This window comes from Lygodium microphyllum, chromosome 12 (genome assembly GCF_053477565.2).
Source record: "Lygodium microphyllum isolate KBCC chromosome 12, Lygodium_microphyllum_v1.1.10, whole genome shotgun sequence".
NCBI lineage: Eukaryota > Viridiplantae > Streptophyta > Polypodiopsida > Schizaeales > Lygodiaceae > Lygodium > Lygodium microphyllum.
Window position 1 is genome coordinate 84,632,602 of NC_141146.1, and position 24,785 is coordinate 84,657,386.

At 41.0% G+C, this 24,785-nt stretch overlaps 1 protein-coding gene across 2 annotated transcripts in view; it reads right to left on the minus strand.

Annotated features, from left to right (window-relative positions):
- The window catches only part of LOC148027996 (purple acid phosphatase 18-like), a 36,559-nt gene extending 17,358 nt beyond the window's left edge, over nucleotides 1-19,201 (minus strand). Inside the window, exons 1-2 of one of the 2 annotated variants that reach the window (XM_087689684.1) lie at nucleotides 18,996-19,201; nucleotides 7,364-7,664 (exon numbers count right to left, since the gene is read on the minus strand). In XM_087689684.1, the coding sequence (XP_087545810.1) occupies nucleotides 7,364-7,664; nucleotides 18,996-19,130 (436 nt within the window). In that variant the 5' untranslated portion in view covers nucleotides 19,131-19,201. Of the gene's footprint in view, nucleotides 1-7,363; nucleotides 7,665-7,780; nucleotides 8,181-18,995 lie in introns of those variants that run through there. The other variant, XM_087689685.1, reaches the window with a different exon arrangement.
- Nucleotides 19,202-24,785: the final 5,584 nt, after the last annotated feature.

Below are 24,785 nucleotides of genomic sequence, written 5' to 3' on the forward strand. Positions count from 1 at the left end.
TGCAAACAAAGTCATTGGGAGGATGATACTATTTTGTGACTTTTATCGATGACTTTACTCGATTTTGATGGGTCTACTCTTTGGTCAAAAAGTCAGAAGTGTATGATGCATTCTTGGCTTTTATTGCACTTGTTGAAAACCAGTCTGGTTGTAAAATTAAGACTCTCTGTTCAGACCGAGGAGGGAAATACATGTCCTCTATGCTGAATTCCTTTTTGAAGCAGAAGGGCATTGTCCATCAGTACACTACTGCTTATACTCCACGGCAGAATGGGGATGCAGAGAGAAAGAATCGGTCACTCTTGGAGATGGCCAGGTGTATGCTGAAGGCAAAGAGCTTGCCTCACAGTTTCTAGATGGAAGCCATCGTGTGTGCTTGCCATGTTTTGAACAGATGCCCCACCAAAGCTTTGAAGAAAATTACACCTTTTGAGGCTTGGAACAGCCGGAAACCTTTTGTTGGACACTTTCGTACCTTTGGGTGCCTTGCATATGCACATATTCCAAAGGTACTTAGGAAAAAGTTGGATAACAAGGTAGTTAAATGCATTTTTATGGGATATAGCAGTGAGAGCAAAGGCTATAGACTCTATGATCCTGTTTCTAAAAAGGTGTTTGTCAGTAGGAAATCGGGATGTACTATTTGATGAAAAATCAGAATTGTCCCTGGCTAGTTTAGACACATCAGGCTGCTAGTGATGTATTTGAAGGGCTGCTGCCCATTACATTTGGTGATTCAGCTTGAGTTTCAGCAAGTGAACTCAATGTTCAGCCAGCTACTCCTTTGGAAAATGCAGAAAATCAACCATTGGCTGATCTGAATATTCAGCAAAGTGCTGAAACTGAAATTCAGCAAGAGCTTATGCATAGTCAGGAGGCAAGACAAATGCCTAGATGGTATTTATAGACTATGAAAGATAGTCATCTGGATGCACCCATGGCTGGTCATACTAGAAGGCAAGCTCGTATGCATGATATTGCACATACCATGGAGTTTGTTATGGCAGCAAGTACCCTTGATGATGAGGAGCCTAAATGTTTTGAAGATGCACAACAGAGTGTGCATTGGATGGCAGCAATGAAAGTTGAATTGGATTCTATCACTAAGAATCAAACATGGGATTTGGTGTCTTTGCCATTTGGGAAGAAAGCCATTGGAACAAAATGGGTCTACAAGCTGAAACGGAATGCAAATGGATCCATTGACAAATACACGGCAAGACATATAGCTAAAGGCTATGCAATAAAAAAAAGGCATTGACTATGAGGAGACATTTGCTCCTACTTCCCGTACGACGACCATCAGGTCTATGGTTGCTTTGGCTGCTCATTATGGATGAACTGTGCATCAATTGGATATTAAAACTGCATTTTTACATGGGGAACTTCATGGGGAAGTATATGTATAACAGCCCATTGGTTTTGCAGTTGAGGGCTTGGAACACTTGGTCTGCAAGCTGAGAAAATCTTTGTATGATTTGAAACAAGCTCCTAGAGCTTGGTATGCAAAGATAGATACTTTCTTGCTTAGCCAAGGGTTCATAAACAGCTCATCTGAGTCTACCCTTTACATATGTAAAGAGGGGGGATCCATGTTGATCATTTGTCTTTATGTTGATGATCTCTTGCTTACAGGGACACATACTGATCAGATTTCAGCATTTAAACAAAATTTGCAGCAAACTTTTAACATGTCAGACTTGGGGTTGCATTATTACTTGGGCATTCACTTCATACATGATGCTAGAGGTATTGGGTTATCACAGTCAAGATACATTTGTAAACTTCTTGAGAAGTTTGGCTTACAGGATTGCAAGCCAGTTTGTACACCAATGGAACCTGGATTTAAACTGTCATCACATGATGGCAGTGATTTGTTTGATATACACACATATGCTCCAACAGTTGGATGTCTTATTTACTTATACAACACTAGGCCAGACATACAATTTGTAGTTTCAGCCCTGAGCAGATATATGCATCAGCCACACATGTCACATTGGCAAGCTGTTAAGCGTGTCTTCCGTTACTTGCAAGGTACTAGATCTCTTGGATTGCTTTATACCAGGAGGGCACTGCAGTTAGATGCTTACAGTGATTCTGATTGGGCTAGTGATTATGATTCACGTCACTCCACTAGTAGCAATTGTTTCTTTCTTGGCTCGTCTTGCATATCTTGGCTTAGCAAGAAACAGTCCACTGTTGCCACATCGTCATGTGAAGCTGAATACAAGGTAGCTCTCACTACCACAGTTGAATGCGTATGGATTAGACGCTTGCTTGTTGATCTGGATGTATCTGTTACGGAGCCTACTCCTTTGTTCACTAACAGTCAGAGTGCCATTGCAGTGGCACGGAACCCAATGTTTCATGCATGCACGAAACACATGGAGATATATTATCACTTTGTCAGAGAGAGGCTACATGCAGGTGATATCAGCGTTGTATATTGTCCTGCCACCAGTAATGTGGCAGATATCTTCACCAAAGCTCTTCCTCCTGAAAAATTTGAAGCATTTCGCCATGCTTTAAATTTGATCTCCTTTGGTGGCGGATGATCCTTGTAATCTTGATCACTCTTCACTCCAAGGGGGTTTGTTGGGTATTTCACTCATGCGTCACTTATGCCTACACTCACATAGGAGCATCGGTGATCAGTAGGACACCGGGGCACTTTTTACTCTCGGTAGGAGAGGTTTTTCCCCCCAGACTTATGGTATTATTTCGTATGTGCTTATGGCACACACTTACGGGCACTTACCGTGTTCGGGTGTGAACACCCCCCTACAAACCTAAGGTTTAAAGGGTTGTACCTTGTACTTTCAATTTACACTCTTTCAGTCTATCGCATTGGGTATCGTGCTTCACTCTCTACTGTCTACTGGTTTTCTGTGCTGAGCTTCGATCATGTCCTCCCACACACACACACACACACACACACACACACACACACACACACATATATATATATATATAGGGGATATTGCAGCCAAATCCAATGCCCCACATCTTTGCTAAAAAAGCCCCAAATATTGGGCAAACCTTTTGGGGACATTGCAACTAATTCCATGCCCCAAATCCTTGCTCAAAAAGCCCCAAATTTGGGGCAATGCTTGATCTGAAATGCCCTAAAATTGGGGGCATTGCAACCAAGACCAATGCCCCAAATCCTTGCTGAAAAGCCCCAAATTTGGGGCAATCCTTGATCTGAAATGCCCCAAATTTGGGGACAGTGCAGTCTGATTCCAGGGACCAGCTGCTGGAACGGCCCGGAAAGGGGTTGGAACAGGCAAGAACGGGGCTAGGAACGAGCGAGAACGTTCCATGGGCGTTTCGCTGGTAGACACATGCCGAAACGCGTTAATCCGTTCCTAAGGCCCGGAACGGGCGTTCCCTGTTTCTATGTTTCCTACAATTAGCATGTCATCCACATATAAGACCAGCACAATAAGGCTTCCATCATCATCCTTTTTAGTGTATAAGCAATGATCTGCATGACTGCATTTAAATCCATGGCTAAGCATAAAAGTATTTAACTTTTTATACCACTATCTAGGGGCTTGTTTCAGCCCATATAAGCCGTGTTTCAGCTTACAAACCAAATGCTATTTCCTTGGAATAGCAAAACCTTTAGGCTATTTCATGTACAGCTCTTCATCCAAGTCACTATGAAGAAAAGCAATCTTCACATCTATCTGATCCAACTCAAAATCCAAGGATACGGTGAGAGCAAACAAAACACGGAGTGTAGTCATCTTCACCATTGGTGAAAAAACCTCATGGAAGTCTATGCCTTCTTTCTGTGTATAGTCCTTAGCAACCAAACATGCCTTGTACTTGGGCTTCTCATCAATACATTTCACCTTGTAAACCCATTTGTTAGGGATAGCTTTCCTATCCTTGGGCAAAGGTACAAGCTCCCATGGGTTATTTGCATACAGGGACTTCATCTCTTCTTGCATAGCAAGCTCCCACTTTCTCTTGTTTTCACATGACTGTGCCTCTCTAAATGTCCTTGGCTCGCCTTCATCGGTCAATAAAATGCAATCCAAAGATGGCTAAAACCTCTATGGCTACCTTCTGACATGTGTAGACCTTCTTACCTAATGATCCGTATTATTAGGCAATGGGCTACATTCTCAAGTATGTGCACACCATCACCTGGTGGCTGATTTTCAGCAAGATGCTTAATGTCTATAAGTACATCATCAAACACAGCCACTTTAAGGTATGCAATGGCCTTCTTGTTGAGTCTAGCCTAATCCTCATCTGTCATAGCTGTAGGCTTGGTTTCCGAGAGAGTATCATCACAGTCTTTGAGAAACAAAATGTCTTGCATCCTGTCCTTCCACAGATCAAAGCCAATGCCATCAAACCTCTTGATTTCAAGAAGGGATTTAGTGTCACTGCTGCTAGAAGCATTAGTGACCATTATTCAGCAAAGTGCTTAGTATCAATGCTGCAGCTAATTTCAACCCAAAATTTCAAGAAATAAGAGCAAGATTTGATCCAAATACATGTACAGTAGTAGAAAGGATGACTTCCATCAATATAACTGAGATTTCAACATACATTCCATGCATACACCACTGCAAGGTGACTCCCACTTCAGCAATATCACCAAAAATACATTTGCAACAATCCCAGATCTGCACATGATCACTAAGACTACTGCACCATGTATATTCAGCAATACATCAACTCAATAGGAGTTGCCTAACATGTGTATTTCATACATATGTGCCCAAAAGCACTTTTGATACACAAAAACACCAAAACACCAAAACTCTCTAGAATTTCCTCAAAATCTCACAAGTGGGAGATAATAAACTCGAATTTCACTGTTTACAGCACCAAGATTGCTTTAGCAATGTCCCAAAGTGAATTTCGCACATCAATTTTGCCAAAATTTACAAATTTCACCAAAAGCCCCAAAATTTCATTGACCAATCTGCCCCAATTGCATTAATACATGTTGCTGAGAGCATTAAATAGGCAAATTTAGCAAAATTTTGCAAAAGCCCCAAATTTCTCGGGTCCACATGTGCACCAATGTCAGTAAGTTCAGCTCAGCTGAGCAAGATTTCACTGATACATGAAAAGTCCCAAAATTTTCAAGGCCAATGTGCACAATTTCTACAATTTCTGGGTCCAATGTCACTATTATCCATGAACAACATCAAATCTGAGAAAAGCCCCAAATTTTCGAGCACAAATACGCACAAATATGAGGACTATGCTTATACGCGCAAACCCCCATCAATGAGCAAAGGGCCTGCTTGCAAAAATTTAAAAAAACTAAAGAAAATCTGCCCGAAACGTGACAACAAAGGCCAACTGTTGACATGCGATGCCTACACCTAACTGAAACGTGAGGAGGAACCAGCCGATGAGCTGTCGCCTGCCTACGATTGACTGCCACTGGCCTAAAAAGCTGCCACCTGTACAACCTGACCTGTCGCCTGGTTCGCCTAGTCAAAACTGACCTATCGCCTGCCTCACCTAGTCAAAACTGACCTATCGACTACCTCGCCTGGTACACACACGTCTGAAAAGTGACAACCTAACCTGTGTGAGCACAAAATGAGCCTGAAGCACTATTGACAAACCATCGCCTACCTCAAGAGGCACGCACACCTTTGCCACTACTCTGATATCAATTTGTTGGGATGAGTGCGCAATGGGAATGTGAGACAGAAATGAAGCAAGAACAATGTTGAGAGTGAAAGTGAGAAAATCCCCAAGATGGGTGTACCAGCTAGTCACGGTACACAAAGAATAAAATGTATTTATATGTTAGGGTACAAACAAGGGTGTGTTCACACCTGTATAAGTTGATACACACGGAGATTAAGGGACTTTACACCTGAAGGGACTTTACACCCAACAACTTACACTCCCACGGGATGATCACCTTGCCTTTATGATCAAAAGCAAGGTGTGCCGAAGGATCCCTAGGGTACCCTCAAGAACGCTCCGTCAAAAATTGCGGCTATGCAACTTTCTTTGAAGTGGAAAGTCCATGCCAAGTGCATGCGGTGCCTCAAAAGATTTATCCTTTCTACATACATGTGTACGGAGGGAATCCTCGATGTCTATCAATGGACCCATCAGCTGCTGAATTTCAACCTTCTTGCCCTTTTTACGCTGAACATCAACCCATCCAAAATCATCTGGGGCTACTTGTCATGAACCACATCCTTTTGCAAAGTCTCTTCCCCTACTAGCAGTGCCTCAGCCATCATATCATAACCCACATTTCGAGTAGCAGAAGCATCCTTTTTGTCCGGACACTTGGCCGTGAAATGACCAAGTTTGCCACAAGTGAAGCAGTGCCCTGCAAAGGTGCCACACTTAAGCCTAACCCACAGTGGATGCATGCCAGTGCAATCAAGGCACAGCCAATAAGGCCTTTTCCTTAAGGTGTCCCATAATATGCATAAACAATTCTTGTCGCCTGTCCTCATACTGGGAGGCACCAACACAATACCAATAGCTGCCATCGTATCCCTTAGCAAAGGCTTATAAACCACAAGGCAGCTTTCTACTTCAACCCACACTTGACATTCTTGTTAAGCATACGTTGAAAATCAACCATGGGTCTCCATGGTACCACATGCACCGTCTATCAAAGAAGAGGAGCAGACTGCCCAAAAGATCATCTGGGTTCATGGCTGTTGTAGTGCCTCTGACCCTTTTGCATCACATAGCATGGACTGCTTCTTCAAATGTATTATGTCCTTGACCTTTATGTGCCCTATCCATTGCCTTCTGCTTCAAGCCTTCGCCCTCACTCTAGTTTCTACAACAATTCACCCCTATTCTACTACATTGCACCTCACTTGCATTATTGTAGCAATTCGTTCATTCCCATCATCATTATATGTCTCACTTTATTGGCGCATTTGTAAGACATATTTATATGCTGAAAATTCAGTGATACAAAGGCTTAAAGTCTTATTGCCATTGTCCTCTTCTATGTGAAATCGAGATTTATGTGCAGAAGTGAGCAAAAAAGAGCCTTTCTACTTAAAACTCTAATATCAGAAGAAGCCAATAGCTTCTTGTATGTAAAATTGTATCAATTGAGTCAAAAAGAGTCTCATTCAAGCTAATCATTCTATTTTGTCCCATAAGCTACAAATCAGTTAATACACAATATTTGATCATCTAAACACCCATTTAGTAACTCCAAGTATCTAAATGATTTGAACAAAAACATATGCTACCAACAAAAATAAGTAGATGAAAGTCAAAACCTTCTTGGATCTCCACATAAAAATTTATAAACACAGAATACTGATTCCAATTATCCTACAAAATGTTCTTTGACTATCACCCTGAAAAAGGAAATTGATTTTACCAGCAATTGCAAAAGTTACTGGAACTTGTGGTCCAATTGCAGGTGGTGCTTTGAAACTGTATTCTGTTCCCACACCTCCACATTTGTAGTAGTAAGTTGCGCTTGGCTCAAGGGGTCCAATTACAACATTGTGGACTTGACTTGATTTATAAAGTATATAGCCGTAAGAACTGCTATCTCCGTCTGCAAATCTATCATATGAACCTGGTATTGTTCCATAGTCCACTCTAGATAATGCAGAATTGCTTGTTGTGACCCAAGAAACACGGATATGGTTTTCCCCTGCTAACGATAGATGGACCTGCACACATACCAAACAAATTAACCTCTGTGTGTGTGTGTGTGTGTGTGTGTGTGTGTGTGTGTGTGTGTGTGTGTGTGTGTGTGAAGTAGCTTAAATTAAATGAAAGTATTTACATTAGGCTTTCTGGCCATCCATAAAAACCCCATGAAAAACCATTTCTTGTCCTCTGCCATCTTATGATAGATCTGATTAGTTGGTCTTTCCTGGAAATCATCATGTTTCACAAACATCCAACCCTGTCAAGGTGAAGAAGGCTGAAAAGCGGGCAATAGAGTATATTGCTGAAGCTGCTCCTATAAGGATGACTGAATCTGGCTACAGCATCTAGGCACCCAAAAGTATTGGCGAATGCGATGGAAAGAATAAAGATAGGGTTGCCTAGGAATGATAGCATCATGTATTGTCTACAACCCCAATCAACAAATCCAGTTAAATTCATTTCCCTACAGGCCACAAGTTTTTATCAAGCCAATCCAGTAGCCTGGAAGTGGCCAGCACTTCCACTTGTAATGAATTCACCACCTTTCAGAGATCAAAATAACGCCAAACTGTGAAGCGGAGAATATCTCCTGCCAAGAGCCAATCAAACGAGTAAGAAGGGAGGACTGTGAAAGTTTAAGAGGCTGCGTGGAATTCAGCACATGCCACCAAGAAATGCAAATAAAGATACCAATCTCCTCAATTAAAGATTTCACATTTATAAAGTTGCAAATGCCAAGGCCACTAACCTCCCAGATCATTGCAAATAACTCAACAAGGATACCATCAAGCAATGGAGACTTCCCCATCTCATCTTTTTGACAACTATCTTGATTTCTTGAAGTGTGATTGAGAGAGCCAATGTATAGTATGTCAAGGAAAACCACGGTCATGCATGTTTCAAGGGGCTCTTATAGAGTCTCCCCATAACTACCATGATAATCAAGTTCACTCCCCACAATTGAGAAAAGGTATTGACCAAAGGCTTGAGAAATGGACAAGTCGCCATGATGCATGGCCCCGCTAGCATTCTTTATGACAAATATTTTCTTATTCCAAGGATGACTCTACACACGTAGGGCCTACAAAAGTGCCATTCTTAGAGCTATCATATGAAGATTGACATCCAACAAAGCTACTTCCCCCTAACCGTTTTAGAGTAGCAATATGCTACCAAGAAATCCACACCTGGCCCAAATGATTCCCTATCATACGGACGTGAAATTTTAAGATGCTTTAATATTGTTGATAACATTTGATTAAGTTATTAATATTATTTCATGGTAACAAGCCAAGGACCTCGAGGATGCAGTGGGTGTCAAAGGCAAAAGTTGTGATAAGTTATGCCAGTTGGGCTTTGGGGGTCAATTGGTGTCAAATTTAACCCTAGGACAATTATTTAGCCAAATGGCCTAGCCAATTTAATTATGAATAGGCACATTTAATTTTGGACAAGGTCAAAAAGGAGAGAGAGAGAGAGAGAGAGAGAGAGAGAGAGAGAGAGAGAGCTAGCTATTGGTCCATTTTCTAATTAGAGAACAATAATTTATTGCAAAAGATAGCTATCTAGGGGCCTCAGGAGTCAGCAGGTAGGGGACAACAAGGAGTCACCTTCCAAGGGCTGACAACAACATTGTTGATCAGGTGACAACATTTTGGAGGCGCCTACTAGTAGATGACTACATTACATGCAAGTTGGAGCAAACAACAGGTAAAATTTAGGATTTTCTCGCGAAGAAAATCAAATTTCTCTCTCATCTTGGCTTTCTCTCACCTTCTCCAACCCATTCTTAGAAGACCTCAGCATTTCTCAACCATTTGGAGCAAATCTTAGCCAAATTAGGTGGATAGCATAGAAATCTCGACTATAAACCCTAAATTTCTGCAGAAATTAGGATTTGACAACCACCTCAAGACCCGTGCCAATTGGTGAAGAAATTGTATATTGAATTCAGCACCTGAATTTTGTGTAATTGTCGGGGAATTCAGATGCCAGCCCATTCATTGTAATTTGGGACAGCATTTGGTCAGTTGGAGGTTCCATTCGTGCAAGTCTTGGGTGAAAAATCAAGGGGCAATTGGCCCGAATTGATTACTGACTATTGCTACAGCAAAGAGGCTTTTGAAAAAAACAAAGGAGATTGTAGATCTCAGCTTATACTTATTCCATTAGCAATCAAGTTAAAGAAATACCGAAAGAAGCGCCAGTTTTGGGGCCAACAAGGTGTCCAATGTCTGAGATTATTAAGGTAATTTGTGGATTTTGAGTTATGTTCATTGGTTGATTGTTGTAACAAAGTGCTTAATCAGGGAATTACCACCCTTTCCAAGAAGGAAGGCTGGTTTCATTCCCTTTCTTTTTCCACAACATAAAGCAGATAGGCTGCACCAATTCCAAGAAAGACTTCTCGATCCAAGGAAGTAAGGGTAGAAAATACAAGACCATACTAATCATGATGGATTGAGCCACTTTGAGCCCCACATGAACAAACCAGCCATGAGATTTCTAGCACATAAACCTATCATGAATTTGAGAGGATATCCAATTAAGCAAGGACCAAGGAGCCATATCCACCCCAATGGCATATCCGAAGTGTCTAATAATTTCACCTTTAGAAACAACAGCTCCATGTGAACCCAAAGCTTGCAAATCAATCTACGTGCAAGAAATCCATGTAGAGTTCTGGGCATTAATATGAAGCCCCAAAGCTAAACCAAAAAAATTCCAAATAGCCATTGCCCAATTGACATTGGTCCGATTAGTCTTAAGAAACATAAAGAAACCATCTACCAAAGATTGACCCAAAAGTTGAACACCACTAGGAAGAGTCGAACCAACATATCCCCATCATCAGCTAGCCTATCCAATAAAGAGAGCATCGGATGAGTAACCAATGCAGACAGTAAAGGACTAAGAGGGCATCCTTGACAAGGAGAACGAGACAAGGCAATCTCATCTGTGACCCCCCTCCCATTAAGAACAATATGTGTCATAGCATCCTGGCTTATGGCATTAATAAGAGAGGGCATATGAGGACCAAAACCCATGGTAGACATTAGTTGTCATAGGAAAGACCAGCTTAGATAATCAAAAGTGTTTCCAATATGCAACTGGATCCTAACAACCTGCTAGCCAAAGGCTTTGGTATAATCAATACCCATTTGAAAATTCAAACTGTTAAGCATGATGTTCCAATACTTAATGAAACCATATTGACATGAATGAATCAACTGCGGAAACTTTCTGCAATCTGTTGGCAACGATCTTAGAGAAGATTTTGTACAAGGAACCCATAACCGAAATGGGTCTCCACTGTTTCAAGACACTGTGCTAAAGGTGAGTCAATGGGTCCTTCAACTGTTCAACATGGGCTACTAGCTCATTAGAGAGCCCATCCCACCCAGGGCTTTTTCTGCGTGGTAAATGGGACAACACATCCTCCAACTTAAAATCGGTAATATCTACTTCCATCAAATTTTCTTATTCGGGCTGACTTGATTTCAGACCAATTACAAATACATCTAAATGCAAAGTGAACATCAAAAAGAACCTCATGTGGACCCAATAAAGATTTACAATACTCAAGGCACATTTAAATGATAGAGGCAAGCTCATTAACCATATTATCTTGCTCATTTATCAGCGGCACAATATTTTTCCCCAGCTTTTTTGGGGCGTAGAACAAAGAAAGTTTGATTCCGAGAGTTAATATTATACAATGCATCCAGACAAACCAGCAATTTATATTTAGCATATTCCTCCACTTGAAGAGCTTGGACTCTCCATTTCAACCACTTAAAACATGCGATCAAATCATCAAAGGTAACCCCTGCTTGTTGAATATACACTAAGTGTTCCAACAAAGATTGCAAATGCTGCAATTCAGCTCGAAAAGTAGATGCATGTTGAATACCATATTGTCAAAGAAAGCACATGCATTATCCCTAAAAACGGGCAAGGCATGGATACCCTCAAACAGAATCCCCATGCTAAACGAAGCAATCAATTGCTACATACACCCCATAAACTGATCATGCAACCAAAAAGACTGATTAAAACACAGAGGAAATTGAGCAAACAAGGCCTTAACTACATGAACCCGCAAATGAATCATTTCTGATCAGAAAAGACATGTTGTCTCTCCACCCACATGTCAATTGAAACCAGCCTTCCTCCCATGGAGGGGTGGTAATAACCTAATTATAACTTAACTACAGCAAGCAATAATCAATGAAATGCTAAAACACAAACATTTACCAATCAATCTTGGACATTGGACACCCTATTGGCCCCAAAACTAGAGCCCCTTTCGGTACTTCTTTATCTTAACTTGCAATTGAATTCGAATAAAATGGGATTCCTTCAATCCTCTTCGCAATCCAATAGCCCCTTGCTGTCAATAATGATCGGCAAATCTTTAAATTGATTTGCTTGGGCAACTGGCCTTCACCAACTCGTTGGAAAATGAAATTTGCCCCAAATTCAAATGTTGTCTGGTCCCTCACTTGAATCTTACTCAGAATTAATTCTCAGCCCTGAAAATTCAAGTCTTGAGGCTTCAATCACCTGGCACACTTCCCAAGGTTGCTGTCAAACCTTAATTCCAGCTGCAAATTAGGGGTTACAGCAAAGAAAAATGCAATTTCTCAACCTCCAAGGAGTAGAATGCTGAGATCTTCAAAGCAAGGCTGGAAAATGCATCGAGAATGAGAAAGAATGCTGAGGAGGGAGAAAATTCATAACTTCTTTGCGAGAAGTGGTCTGATTTCAGCCAAATCCTCTTCATTGAGGTCCTCAACAACATATGCGGGCTTAGGGGTTTCGGTTGGCTAAGTGATATTCACCTGTTTTTGCCAGTCCCTCAATGAGTTCGTTACAAGTGCCTTCATGTTTAGCCCTAAGCAATACGACTACTCAATCACTTTTCTTAAACATGAAGGCACTACTCAATCAAGTGTTTTCTCCTCCAATAGACCAAAGTTTAGTTTTGGATTTCACAAATTGGGATGGTTGGGAAATTTCTAGATCAAGATCATGATCTCCTTCTGTATCAAAGTCAGAGCTTGTCATAGTATCCTCCTGGACCTTGTCTTGGTCATTCTTGGCTAAGAATATCCTTGGGTCAAGACATAGATAATCGGTCTGATACTTGGTTCGTTGGTAATCAAGAATTTTGAGATAATCAAGCCATTCCTTCGACATCAATGAGCAGACTCCTAGATTGTGAGGGTTTTGGGTCCAAGCATATTTGCTCAATGCTGCAGCCATCAGTGTCATAGTCCACTAAGTTTGAATCGGAATCTTCATTGTCTTCATTTAATAGATAGTCCTTGAAGTCACTTATCTCCTCAGCATCTATGCCTTGCTCATGCATCAATAAGTCAACTACTGCCCTGTCTTGACAATCACAAAAACTGTCACCAGCAATCAAAGAAGCCCAAAATGCCTATCACCTACTGTCCCATCTACCCCCTCACTAATATTGTCTACTCCAAAACTACTCACAACTTGCTGAAAATGGCCAAAAATTGATGGTGACCTACTACAACCTCTCCCGGCCATTGCAAACCTGATCATATATATTCCCAAAGTTTGAATCAGTAGCATATTGATCTCTCATGGCATCCAACTCAGTGTGGTGCTAACAATCGATAATTGAGGCTTACGTGACAGTGCATCAACCACTACAATATTTTTCCCATCAATGTGTACAATCTGAAAACGAAACATAGAAAGGAAGTTTACCCATCTCATATGCTTCTCTGACAACTTCATCTGCATCAACAAGTACCTCAATGTCTAATGTTCTATCTACACTATGAAATCAGCCCCTAAGGAATAGTGTTTCCACATAGATAGTGCATGAATTACAACCAAGGGCTCTTTTTCATAGACCTACAAATTCCTCTTTGCACCGTGGAAAACACGACTTTTATAAGCAACTACACGGCCATCCTACATTAAAACAGCCCCAATGCTATTTCCACATGCATCACACTGCACAACGAATGACTTTCTAAGATCAGGTAACACAAGCATAGGACCCGACGTCATTTTTTCTTTCAACATATCAAATGCTGAAATTTCCACTGTTGTCCATTTGAAAGGTATATTCTTCTTCTACAAAGCATGCAATGGAAAAGCAATTTCAACTGCACATACTTTCTGTAGTACAAACAAAGTCCCATAAAGCTACAAATCTCATGAAAATTTCTAAGATGTGGCTACGAACAAATTGCCTCAACTTTTGCAAGATCCATAGGAATACCGTCAACCAATACAATGTGCCCCAAAAAGTGGATCTCATGTAAGAATAATTCACTTTTCTTGTCGTTTATCAACAACGGATGCTTACGTAACTCATTGAATACTATTGCCAAGTGCTTCCGATACTCAGCCTCATTTTTCAAAAAGACAATCATGTCATGGAAGAAAGTACCCACGAATGCCCTATGCTACCAAAAAATGTGATCCATCATTCTATTGAACCTTGGTGCATTTTACTGCGGCGTTCTACTACGACGTTCTATTGCTGCGTTTTACCGCCGTGTTCTACTGCTACGTTTTACTACCATGTTTTACTACGGCATTCTATTGCAGTGCTCTACTGCTGCAATTTATTGCTGTGTTTTACTGCGTCGTTTTATTGCCACGTTTTAGAGTGTCGTTCTACTACGGCATTTTACTACAGCATTCTACTACTAGCGGCTCTTCCCTGCTACTGGTGGCTATTCTCAACAACTCGACACCTCCACCATACTGTTGTTGCAACCTCTTACTGCTAGTTGCATCCTCCTCCCACTAGCAGCTCACTTCCAACCCTTCCACTACCCTCCTAGCCCTTGAGGCATACATTGCAGTTCATGGTTAGTGGGTGACCTCTTCCTTCTTCAGCAAGGCACACTAGTACCCATGGCTTCTTTACCAATAGATGACCATACTACTAGGTGCTCCTACTGTGGCATCACCGGACACACCACCGATGCTTGCCGACTTCGACCTTTGCTCCCCACCCCCTTGGAGTATATGCGTCTCCCACTTAGCACTACCTTTGCCACCTCTCCTTTCTAGGCCACAGAGATCGTTTTGCATCGGTTATCAGAGTATTATGCTCAAGGCAATAAGCCGCAACCGACGCGCACTAAGCCCTTTCGAGCACACAGAGGCTCTAAGACCTTACGAGGAGATAAGCCCTCCTGGAGACCACCCCACTGTGCGGAGGTTTCCACCACCCACTTCCGGGTGCAGTGGCTTCCACAGCCCACATCTCCTCCACAGTCCACTCTCTTGAGAGCCCGCAACTGTTCCCCACCCTTGGCTCATCCTGAGCCTCCTTCTTCCCCACCCTCTTCCACTCAAGTTTGAGAGGCCACTTCCGAGTGCTTTCCGGCTTCTTCTTCCGAGCCCCAAATACCTTCTTCGGCACGACCAGCAGTACTTTCTTTGTCATCAGATGCTTCGCACTCCATGAGCCATCAGTGGTTGGATTCCCTCTCTCTCAGACTGGGATTCAGAGGGGGATTTTCTTACTGCGCCCTCAAAGGCGGCTTCCAGATCTTCTTCGGCTTCAGAGAGGGGGCTCCTACTTCTTCTCCTTCCGATTCAAAGAGGGACCTTATGTGCCATGAAGTTCTTCACACACCACCACCTTTCACTTTCAAGGAGTGGCTCTCCTTTGAGCAGTCATTTCCTCTGCTCATATCCAAGATCTAGAGAATCTATCTAGATCGGGGCCCTTGGGTCTTTAGCAGCGACTTGGTGGCTAGGCCTTCGTATTCCTTCTAGCATGGAGTCACAAAGCTAGTGGCTTCTCTCCCAAGGTTGAGTTTCGAGTTCTACAACTCATCCAATCTCCTGACTATCTTCAAAGGTTCCTTTCAAGTGGTATTTTCAAATTACAGGGTTGATCTTCTTCGTCCCTTGGTCAGCATGGAGCCAACTCCCAAGATCAAGTACGGGTATATCCTTATGGTTCTCAGCACCACACAAAGTCCGACATTCCTCCTATGCATTGCATGTTTTCATCATCTTTGTACTAGGGCACTTGGGCAAGTGAACAATTTTCCCACGAGGGACATTGTCCAAGTGGCACTTGCTGCATGAGCATTCTTCAGCATGTAGCATTGCATCTCCACCTCACACTTCTCTTGTTTCCCTTTTTGGGCCTGAGAGGGGGTGTTGAGAAACCCTTCACCTGCAATTTGCGTTTTTGCGTTTCAACGTTTTGCGTTTAGGGTTTGCAGCCCCAAAAAGGGGCACCACCCTAGACTGACTGTGCCTATTTATAGGCCACTCTCTCATTCATTTTTTACAATTGATTCATTCAGTCTATCACCTCTTCTCTCCAGCCTCTCCACTACCCTCACACCCCTTTAGGAGAACATTGCGGTTTGTGGTTCATGGCTGTCTTCATCATCTTCCTTGTGCTACGGCACCCTTGTTCCCTTGTATCACATTCATTCCATTCATCAGAGTTTCTTCTCTCTTCTCTTCTCAGTGTTTGCTAAGTTCACTCTGTGTTCCTTCCCACAAACCCTATTGTCTCGCTGGTACATCGTCTTTTGACAGCATGAAGCTCTTGTCATCCAACACATGGATGGGGCCAAGCCTCTACATAGGCGAAGGAGTGGATCCACAACAAAAGCAACCAGCATCAGATATAGGGGAATTCTATTATAGATGAGAGCCACTGGAGAGACTATTGGCGGTGATGATCTCCCACATGATTAGAAGTAAGACATCGATGCCTCATCGACCCATGCAAGATAGTTTGAGAAAAGATAGGAGGCCTACCAATTTTAGCCTAGGCCCTCTTCTCGATAGTCACTTTCATGCATAGGCCATGGTGTCTCCCAAGGCATAGATCCTTTAGACTAGAGTCATCTAGACATCTAGCAACACACGAGAATACAAAGAGCTAATACACCCAAACTAGCATATAGCTATAACTACCTAGCATGCATATGATCATCTCCCAACTTTATATTAGAACTCACCTTTCCTACAGTTAAGTCACAATGAGGTCAACAAGATCATCAAGATGGACATTATCGAGCTACAAATGGGTCATCCCAATCGAGCCATTGTGGACAAAGATAGCTTCCTACTCAAAAGTATTTTCTCTAATTATCTTCAAAGATTTTGCTGCCCACCCAAGATAGATGGACACCCATCTCTCACATGGAGTCGAGTGTGCTATCAGCCAAATATGTATAACTTCACAAAAATTGAGAATAAAGAACAGTCAATATAGAGTTGCGCTCCTTGCCCTTGAGGACCAGATCTACTAGTTACATGAGCTAAAGCCAAAAATCGAGGAGTATCATATAAGTCAATGCCCATTATACTATGAGATCTGAGGACACCTCTATTGCCTATTTCAAGATGGCTTTGGCCCCCATGACCTAAGTAATGGACTTCCTACATCAACATTGCCTTGGCTCTTCCTCATCGAGTTGTGCAAACACCAAGATCACATTCTACAATCAAGGCAAGGTGGGCCACTCAAACATGCTAGTCAACACACTCTCACCAACTTCTTCACAATGGCAATGGCTATAGATACAATTGATCAGGGAGCATCTCAACCCACTCAGCCATCTCAAGGGGTCACCATAGACAGAGCAACAGAGTTGGATGAAGCAGGCTCCAGTCAAGATACCATTAGAGGATCCATGTGATTTTGGTGTAGCACCATGCAACACTACCTTGGCACTTAGTTTGTCTATGCTGGACCGACTCATGTGAAACATCATGGGATAAGGCCCAAATGCTGCCCTCATCATAGTGCACTACTACCACATTTGTATTGTTTCCATCCAAGCCTTTTATCAAGTTATTGTTTTTAATTTAGCCCCAAGATGTTGTTAGTCATTTTTCTTCTCCGATTCATCTTTTCATTTTTTACTCAAGTTGTGTAGTTTCCATGAGATTTGGATGTATCAATACTTGTGACTTGTATGCTATTTTGGCCCCTAATAGATAGAAATAAATCTTTATTTTATTGTACTTTTGTCTCGTAGGCTATTTTGGCCTCTAGTAGATAGAGATAAATCCTTATTTTATTCTTTGTGCCTCCTTCTCAGTCTTCATGAAAATTGTTGAATTAATGATTAAGAATATGTACAAAGAGCCATTTCACCAACCAATTATAGCAATGTTGAGGCAGTCAATAGCATTTCACCCATCTTATCCAAAACCTCTGAATGGATGGTGGTGCACTACTGTGTCAAAAAGTCCACACTAGAGAAATAAATCCCCACACCTATGTAGCCACAGGGCAAGAAAGTCTCATTGCATGTGGAAACATCTAACATGGAAGAGCTAGTGGCAATGCAGCATATCACCTATGGAGAGAGTACCTATCAGAACCCTCCAAACAAGACTTTCCCCTTGGTAGGGAAGTACTGATTTCCAAAACTACAGTAATTTGTCCTAACAATTAGCTTTCCTATCCCTCCAAAAGTTGGAAAAAGCCATTCACTCAAGGTTTTGAAACATGCCAGATTACAAAAGACTCTTCAACATAAAGAGCATAAATAGTCTCATGGACACCACTGCAAAGGTGAAGCTAGCCCTAGACAGTAGGGAAGCTTTGCATTGCCGAGCTAGCACTGAGATTGGTTGTATAAAGGTCATAGAAAGGAGTTGCCGTATGGTAGTGTATTGCAGCATCAATCAACAATGAAACATGCTACCATATCAAAACAATTATGTCCCGATGCATTGATTTTCGAGTAATTCTGGGAAATGTGTCTTGAGAGCACACCGATCACGATCAGTATTGAAGCATGATACCAAAATTTCATCAATCATTCCTCTATGCTTGGACTTCCTCTAAAGTTGGCTCCAAAGTACATCGACCAGCATTGAAACGAACAATTATGAGGAGGTAAGGGCTGATTTCTAAAAAGACTTGATCCCCACTTCCATATCAGAAAATTTACTGTTATTGTCGGCAAAGAATGGACCACTTGGGGCCGGGCATACAGTTGCATGTATTTGACAGGCTTTCCGGGCTGCTCAAAAAGCTAGTTTGAGCTGTCGGTAGGACATAGTTTCACTTGGTTTCATGTCCTTTCATTCATATGACCTTAGATAGTGCGAATGGTAGGTTTTATAGCTGAAATTGCAGGTTTTGCACCAACCATAAACCCATGTTGGTCATCCGTTTGATTGGCATCAAGGAAGCGGTCGATAAGACATGGTCTAGTGTCAAGCTTGCCTTTTCAAATTTGGAGAGGATGGGATGCGTCTGACTTGGTGATCTACCATGGGCATTTTGCTGTCCTGATTCGCAACCATGATTTTTGGCACAAAGAGGAACTGAAATGAAAGATTGGACCTACCTGGCTGGGGAGGATGCTATTGTGAGCTTCATAGACGAAAGGATCAGAACGAAAGGAGGGTCGGCTCCTCCCCGCAGAGAGTGTCAGAAAGAGACAAGCGAGCAGAGTTTGCCAGGCGTAAGCAAGAATCACCATGGCTCCTTCCTTGGGAGGGTGAGCCTTTGCTCGTGGCTAATTAACGTCAATTATACAATCGTAACGTAACGCCTCACAAAAGTATGTGGTGTCATGTCATATTTTTAATAGGTAATGTGCATTGTATTAGTATTAGTATTAGTATTAGTATTAGTATTAGTATGTGGTGTCATGTCATATTTTTAATAGGTAATGTGCATTGTATTAGTATTAGTATGAGTAGGCCTACACATCAAACCACCAATATAGGTTCCCCCCCCCCAGGGATTATTCCTGAATGACTTCAGCCAACAAGTCATCAGAATTTCCTAATTGCCTTAAAAACCACACTATGAATACACCCGGATTTATGTGATCCCCTAAAGGCTATTACAACCTCGGACCTGACCCCGACACATTCTTAAACAACAAAGATCCTTTGTGAGCAAAAAGTATGCTATTGTAAGAGTTTGACTATAGACTTGCACCATGGGTAAAGGCTTGGCATTAAAACTAGGCACATGCAAAGTTTGGACCAATGTAGTGCACGTGCGCGCACGCGTGTGTGTGTGTGTGTGTTCCTTCAAGGCAATGCTTGAGTGCACCTTGTGCGCCCATGTTATTATATTTATAAAATTCTTCTCAAGGTTCATTTTCTAGATAGTTGTTGAAATTTTGGACGTGTTTCAATGACTCCCATTAAAAATAGGGCATGATGCCAAACTAACCACAAAGCCAAAGGAAAAGAAAATATCACAACATATTAGCACTAGGCTCAAAGCTACTTCATTCCTAACACGTAAGATGCTTTGACGTGAGAAGAATATCACTCCTTGAGCTTGCAATAGACAGTGCTTCTTCTCTCAAAAGCAACAAAGTTAGACATGTCTTTGCACAATTCTCACAAGTGGCAACAATGTGAAGTTAAGAGTCTCACGTGTGCAAATGACACCTACATACTTGTTTTGTGCAAACAACTTTGCATTGCCCATCACCATGTGAGAGGAACATGAGAGGGCACACTAAATCAAATATTTCATAAGCCCAAGCTACCATAACATCAACCTCTAACTATAGATTGGGAGATACTACAAATAAACATAAGCTATCTTACTAAACTATGCATCTATTGGAGATTGTAGAAGAGATAGAATTGGATATTATTGAATCAATCTATAATGTACAAGGAGGAAATTGTTATCTTGTTTTTTCTTAGCTTGCCCATAAGGGCAACACTCCTAGTTAGTGGAATTCAATCTAACTAAGTATGTTAATCACACTTTTCTACAAATGGGTTAACTTTTATGTATCTCTCCTTGTTTTTGTTTTCTTTTCCTCTCTCTCTCTCTCTCTCTCTCTCTCTCTCTCTCTCTCTCTCTCTCTCTCTCTCTCTCTCTCTCTCTCTCTCTCTCTCTCAATGTTTGTAATAGGTAATAACATAATGTGTGCACAAGCACGCCACACATATAATGATTAGGAATAATGTCGTAGGCTTAGCTTATTAAAGTGTGCATTTGACATCACTACATTCAACATGAGAATGCCCTTTAGTATGTAGGTATGGTTGAATGTCAAATACATTGAACATTGCACTAATTTGATTATGAGAATTGTCATATAGATATTGTTGAAGAGTAGAATATTAAACCAAGTAATAAGTGCAATGGCAATTATTATAAATGTAGTTGAAGATGAAAGATTAATGCATACCTTCACATTAAAGCACTAAATCTATTTTAGTGCTACAACTTTATGGTAATCATTAACACACCATGATATTGAAGCTTCACTTTTTTACATAAACATGATGGCTATACACATCACACACACACACACACACACACACACACACACACAGTTGGTTTAGGTCAATATGACAGCAACACTCTACATTGTACTGCATGGCACCATGAGAAAGGTGCTCAACTTCTATGATCCCACATGATTTTTCTCTTCTCTCATTCTTTTTCCACCATGTGTTGAAAGACTAGTTTTCTACAAGCCAACTTCTAGTGATCACCACATCAAGAAAACAATCAAAGCCACTTGCCATAATACCTAAGTAGTATGTTTATGAATGCCTTACAAGGAATCATTGAGAAAGGCATCTCCACCAAATAACCCAAAACCTAGTCCACTTCATAAAAGGCAACAAGTCTAGACTTTTTGAACCTCAAAGAAACTTTCCAATAACTTATTAATGTCTAATGATTTTCTTGTCTTGTAATGGATATTTAAGCCTTCAAAAGAAAGTCCCATTATTGTGTGGCAATTATGTAAGTGGTCTCTAGAGTATAGTAGAATATATACAATAACCCTAATTTATTTAAAAGACCATCAATAGAACTCTCTAGAAAAACACATTGACTTGATAAGGAGGCTTGAAATTCCATTCTAGTCAAAGAGACATCTCATAATGGACAATTAAATGTTGTAAAGTGGGACACATGGTGAGCCTTGAACAACCATTAACATAAAAGCAATATAAAAAATCCACAAATCCAAAGAGAATAAAGAGAAGTACATGATAGGACTCAACCTCCCAATGGCATAAGCTTAATTTGGTGTCCTCCATTTCTACATCTTTAATTGCATAAGACCACATGTTTTTCCCTACAAAAACTATTATCATATGTTAGGAAATCCTCTTCAAATCAATTACAATAAAGAAGGAAATAACCTAGAGAGTTTCTTTGAAAACTTATGCATGACTTGTGAATTAGAGAAAAGTAGCATCATGGCTTTAAGGCCAAATATTTAGTTCTTAGCTATCTTCATATACAAGATCTTAAAATAGTATGCCTTTACCTCATGTTTTTCAACACCATGCCTCCATCCATTGATCTTCATCTCTACCTTAGCCTTGAACCGTTTAAACCTCTAACTCATGATTTTATTAGTACTAACTAGGCAATGTGAGTACCTAAATATCCCTCCTTGCTAAACCACCTTGAAGTTATTCTATAACATTCATTGCTATGGGTCTCTCCAACTTAACAACCATCTTGGTCTTAAGTTGATTGTCAATAGAGGCCAAGGACTCAACAAATTCCTCATATACCTTTTAAAGAGCATTGATTGATCCTTTGTCTAGTAAAACAAGTCTTGAGTTGTCACTAGCAAAGAACTAGTCAACACATGCCTACCACATTGAGCAAGATCAATCCCTCAATAACTCCCCCTTGCACTCTCTTGTCTATCTTTCTCAAAACAAGGTCACTTATGAAGGAAAATAAGAGGGGATCTAGAGGACATCCTTCTCAAATGGACGTCTTTAACAAAAAAGGGATGAAATCGTGCCATTGATATTAGCACTAGTTGAATAATTGCAAAAGAGAGAGCCAAACATCTTCAACATAAGCCTAAAACCTAAGACTTTAAGAGGTTCCCTTATAAATGTCAAACTCAACTTATCATGTGCCTTCTTGAAGTCTATATTAACCAGTTCAAAGTTTCCATCCATGCTAAGAGCATAATCCATGGAGACAATTACATCCAAGATTGCACCATGGATTTTGTGGCCATAAATGAAACTATAGTGTTTCAGGTGGACTAATTTGGCCGAGAGGAGCTTAAGTCTAAGGACCAACCAATACGCTCTAGGAAAACTTCAACATGCTCTTTTACTCCTCAATTTTATTTATAGGTATTTTATATATTTGTCAAAATGGGTATAGTGTAGAGTTGTTGATGGAGATGATCAACATTGAATGAGATCCAAATTTGTGATTAGCATGGATTTTATGAAACCATCTCTTGTATTTTATCTTTTTGTATTTTCCATGTGAATTACTCTTATTGGCTAAAAAGTGAAACTCTAGCTTTTTGTAAAAATCAATGGTATACTGTAAAAATTAGCTTGGTAATTCTATATAAGCATAGTACACCATTCTATCAATGGTTTCCATTGCTTCAATACATTTATTGAATCAATTTGAAAAAGGGGTAAGGATTTGATAAACTCCATGTCTATCTCAAATCTCAAATCTCAAATGTTGGTCATCTACATTGACAGGGGAGGAGCCTATGAATAGGATTATATATGAAACAAATGGAAAACGTATTTTAGGCATCCTAGATGCTTTAAGAAAGAGTGAATCTAGACAAGGAAACATTGTGAGGGGATAAACCTTTCAAATTGAAGTATTCATTGAGTGAGAAGTCATTAATATCTTTGTAGAGGAAAACTTATTTAGGCACCCTAGATCTAGCAAGGGGGGAAGCTTCAAGAAACTTTGAACGTTAATAGAGACAAGGAAAGAGTGTGAGGGAAGTCGGTATCTCTTTAGAGGAAAAGGCCAAATCATCATAACCATGTAGGAAACTTCTAATGATTTAGCTAAAGGCCAACTTCCTAGGTAAGAGCTCAATGTTAAGGATACACCTAGTGTAGTTGATCGAAGCTACTTTGGGAACTTTTGAAACTATTACCTAAGGTGAGAAAAGTACAAAAGCAGATTTCTAAAAAAATGAATATATTAGACCATGATTTCTCTTTTATTAGGTAGATATTTGTTAACCCCAACATGAAGAAAGCAAAAGGAAATAAAAAAGACGCAGGGCAAAGGTGGAAAAAAAAGGTAGCCCGACTGAAGAAAGAAGAGGAGAAAAGGTCAAAAGCACAAGGACAACCTTAAAAAGTCCAAGGCAAATGCAAAAGGGGAAAGGTGCATTTTAAAATACAAAGGTGCACCCTGGAATCTTGTAAAAGAGTGCCAGGCGGTGGAAAATCCGGAAAGCTAAAACAGAAGACAAAGACAAAGGCCAAGGCAAAGAGAAACTGAAGACAAAGGCGCACAAGGAAAAGCGAAAGTCAAAACTATTGTAAAAGAGCGCAAGCGCATCATGGTTTAATTCAAGGCGCGCTGGGCTCTCACCCATGCAATTTGTAAATGTAGACGGGCAGTGGAAAGGAAGCTAGGGAGAGAGAAGGACAATGGGAAAAAGGGCCTAGGCTACGGCTAGCCATCTAAGAAAGGGGAAAAGGGGATGACCGCCCAAAAGAGATTTAGGGTTTTGTATATAAAGTTGAAAAGTGAATGAGAAGCTCATTCTTTGGTGTGTGGCAAAAGGAGTCTTCATCTTCTTCTCTCCTTCTTGCTTGTGTGTGCTCTTGAGAGAGGGAGTGTGAGGGAGTGAGTGTGTGGGAGTGAGGGATCAAGAGGGTGAAGCTCTTCACCATCTCCTCTTCTCTTCTTCTCTTCTCTTCTCTTCTCTTCTCATATGCGCACGGCTATGGAGGATGGAGCTTGGAGATGGAGGAGGCTTGAGGATGCTTGAGCTAGCATCAAGAATCGTGGAGCTACCGAGGTGTGCAAGAGAGGAGGCTACTCACATTGGCATCAAGGTAAGCTCACTACACTTGTAGGATCGACAGTGCGTCGACTAGGTGAGAGATAGCCATTAGAGCTCGCTTGAAATGCTTGAAGCAATAAGCAGTCAGTGGGACTTGGCAGTTGAGCGAAAGCTCCCACATTTTGGTTTTGTTGCCGGGACCAACAGATTCAAGCTTGAGCACTTGCGCGCCTCATATTGAGCATCGAAGTAGGGGATTCATCCCCGAAACGGGGCTTGAGATAGGTAGGAAGTTTGGGTGTTTTTGATCTTCAAAGACAAGTAAGTATTTTGGGACATTTTGTGTGTTTGATGATTGGAAAATATGGAGAAATCATTTCA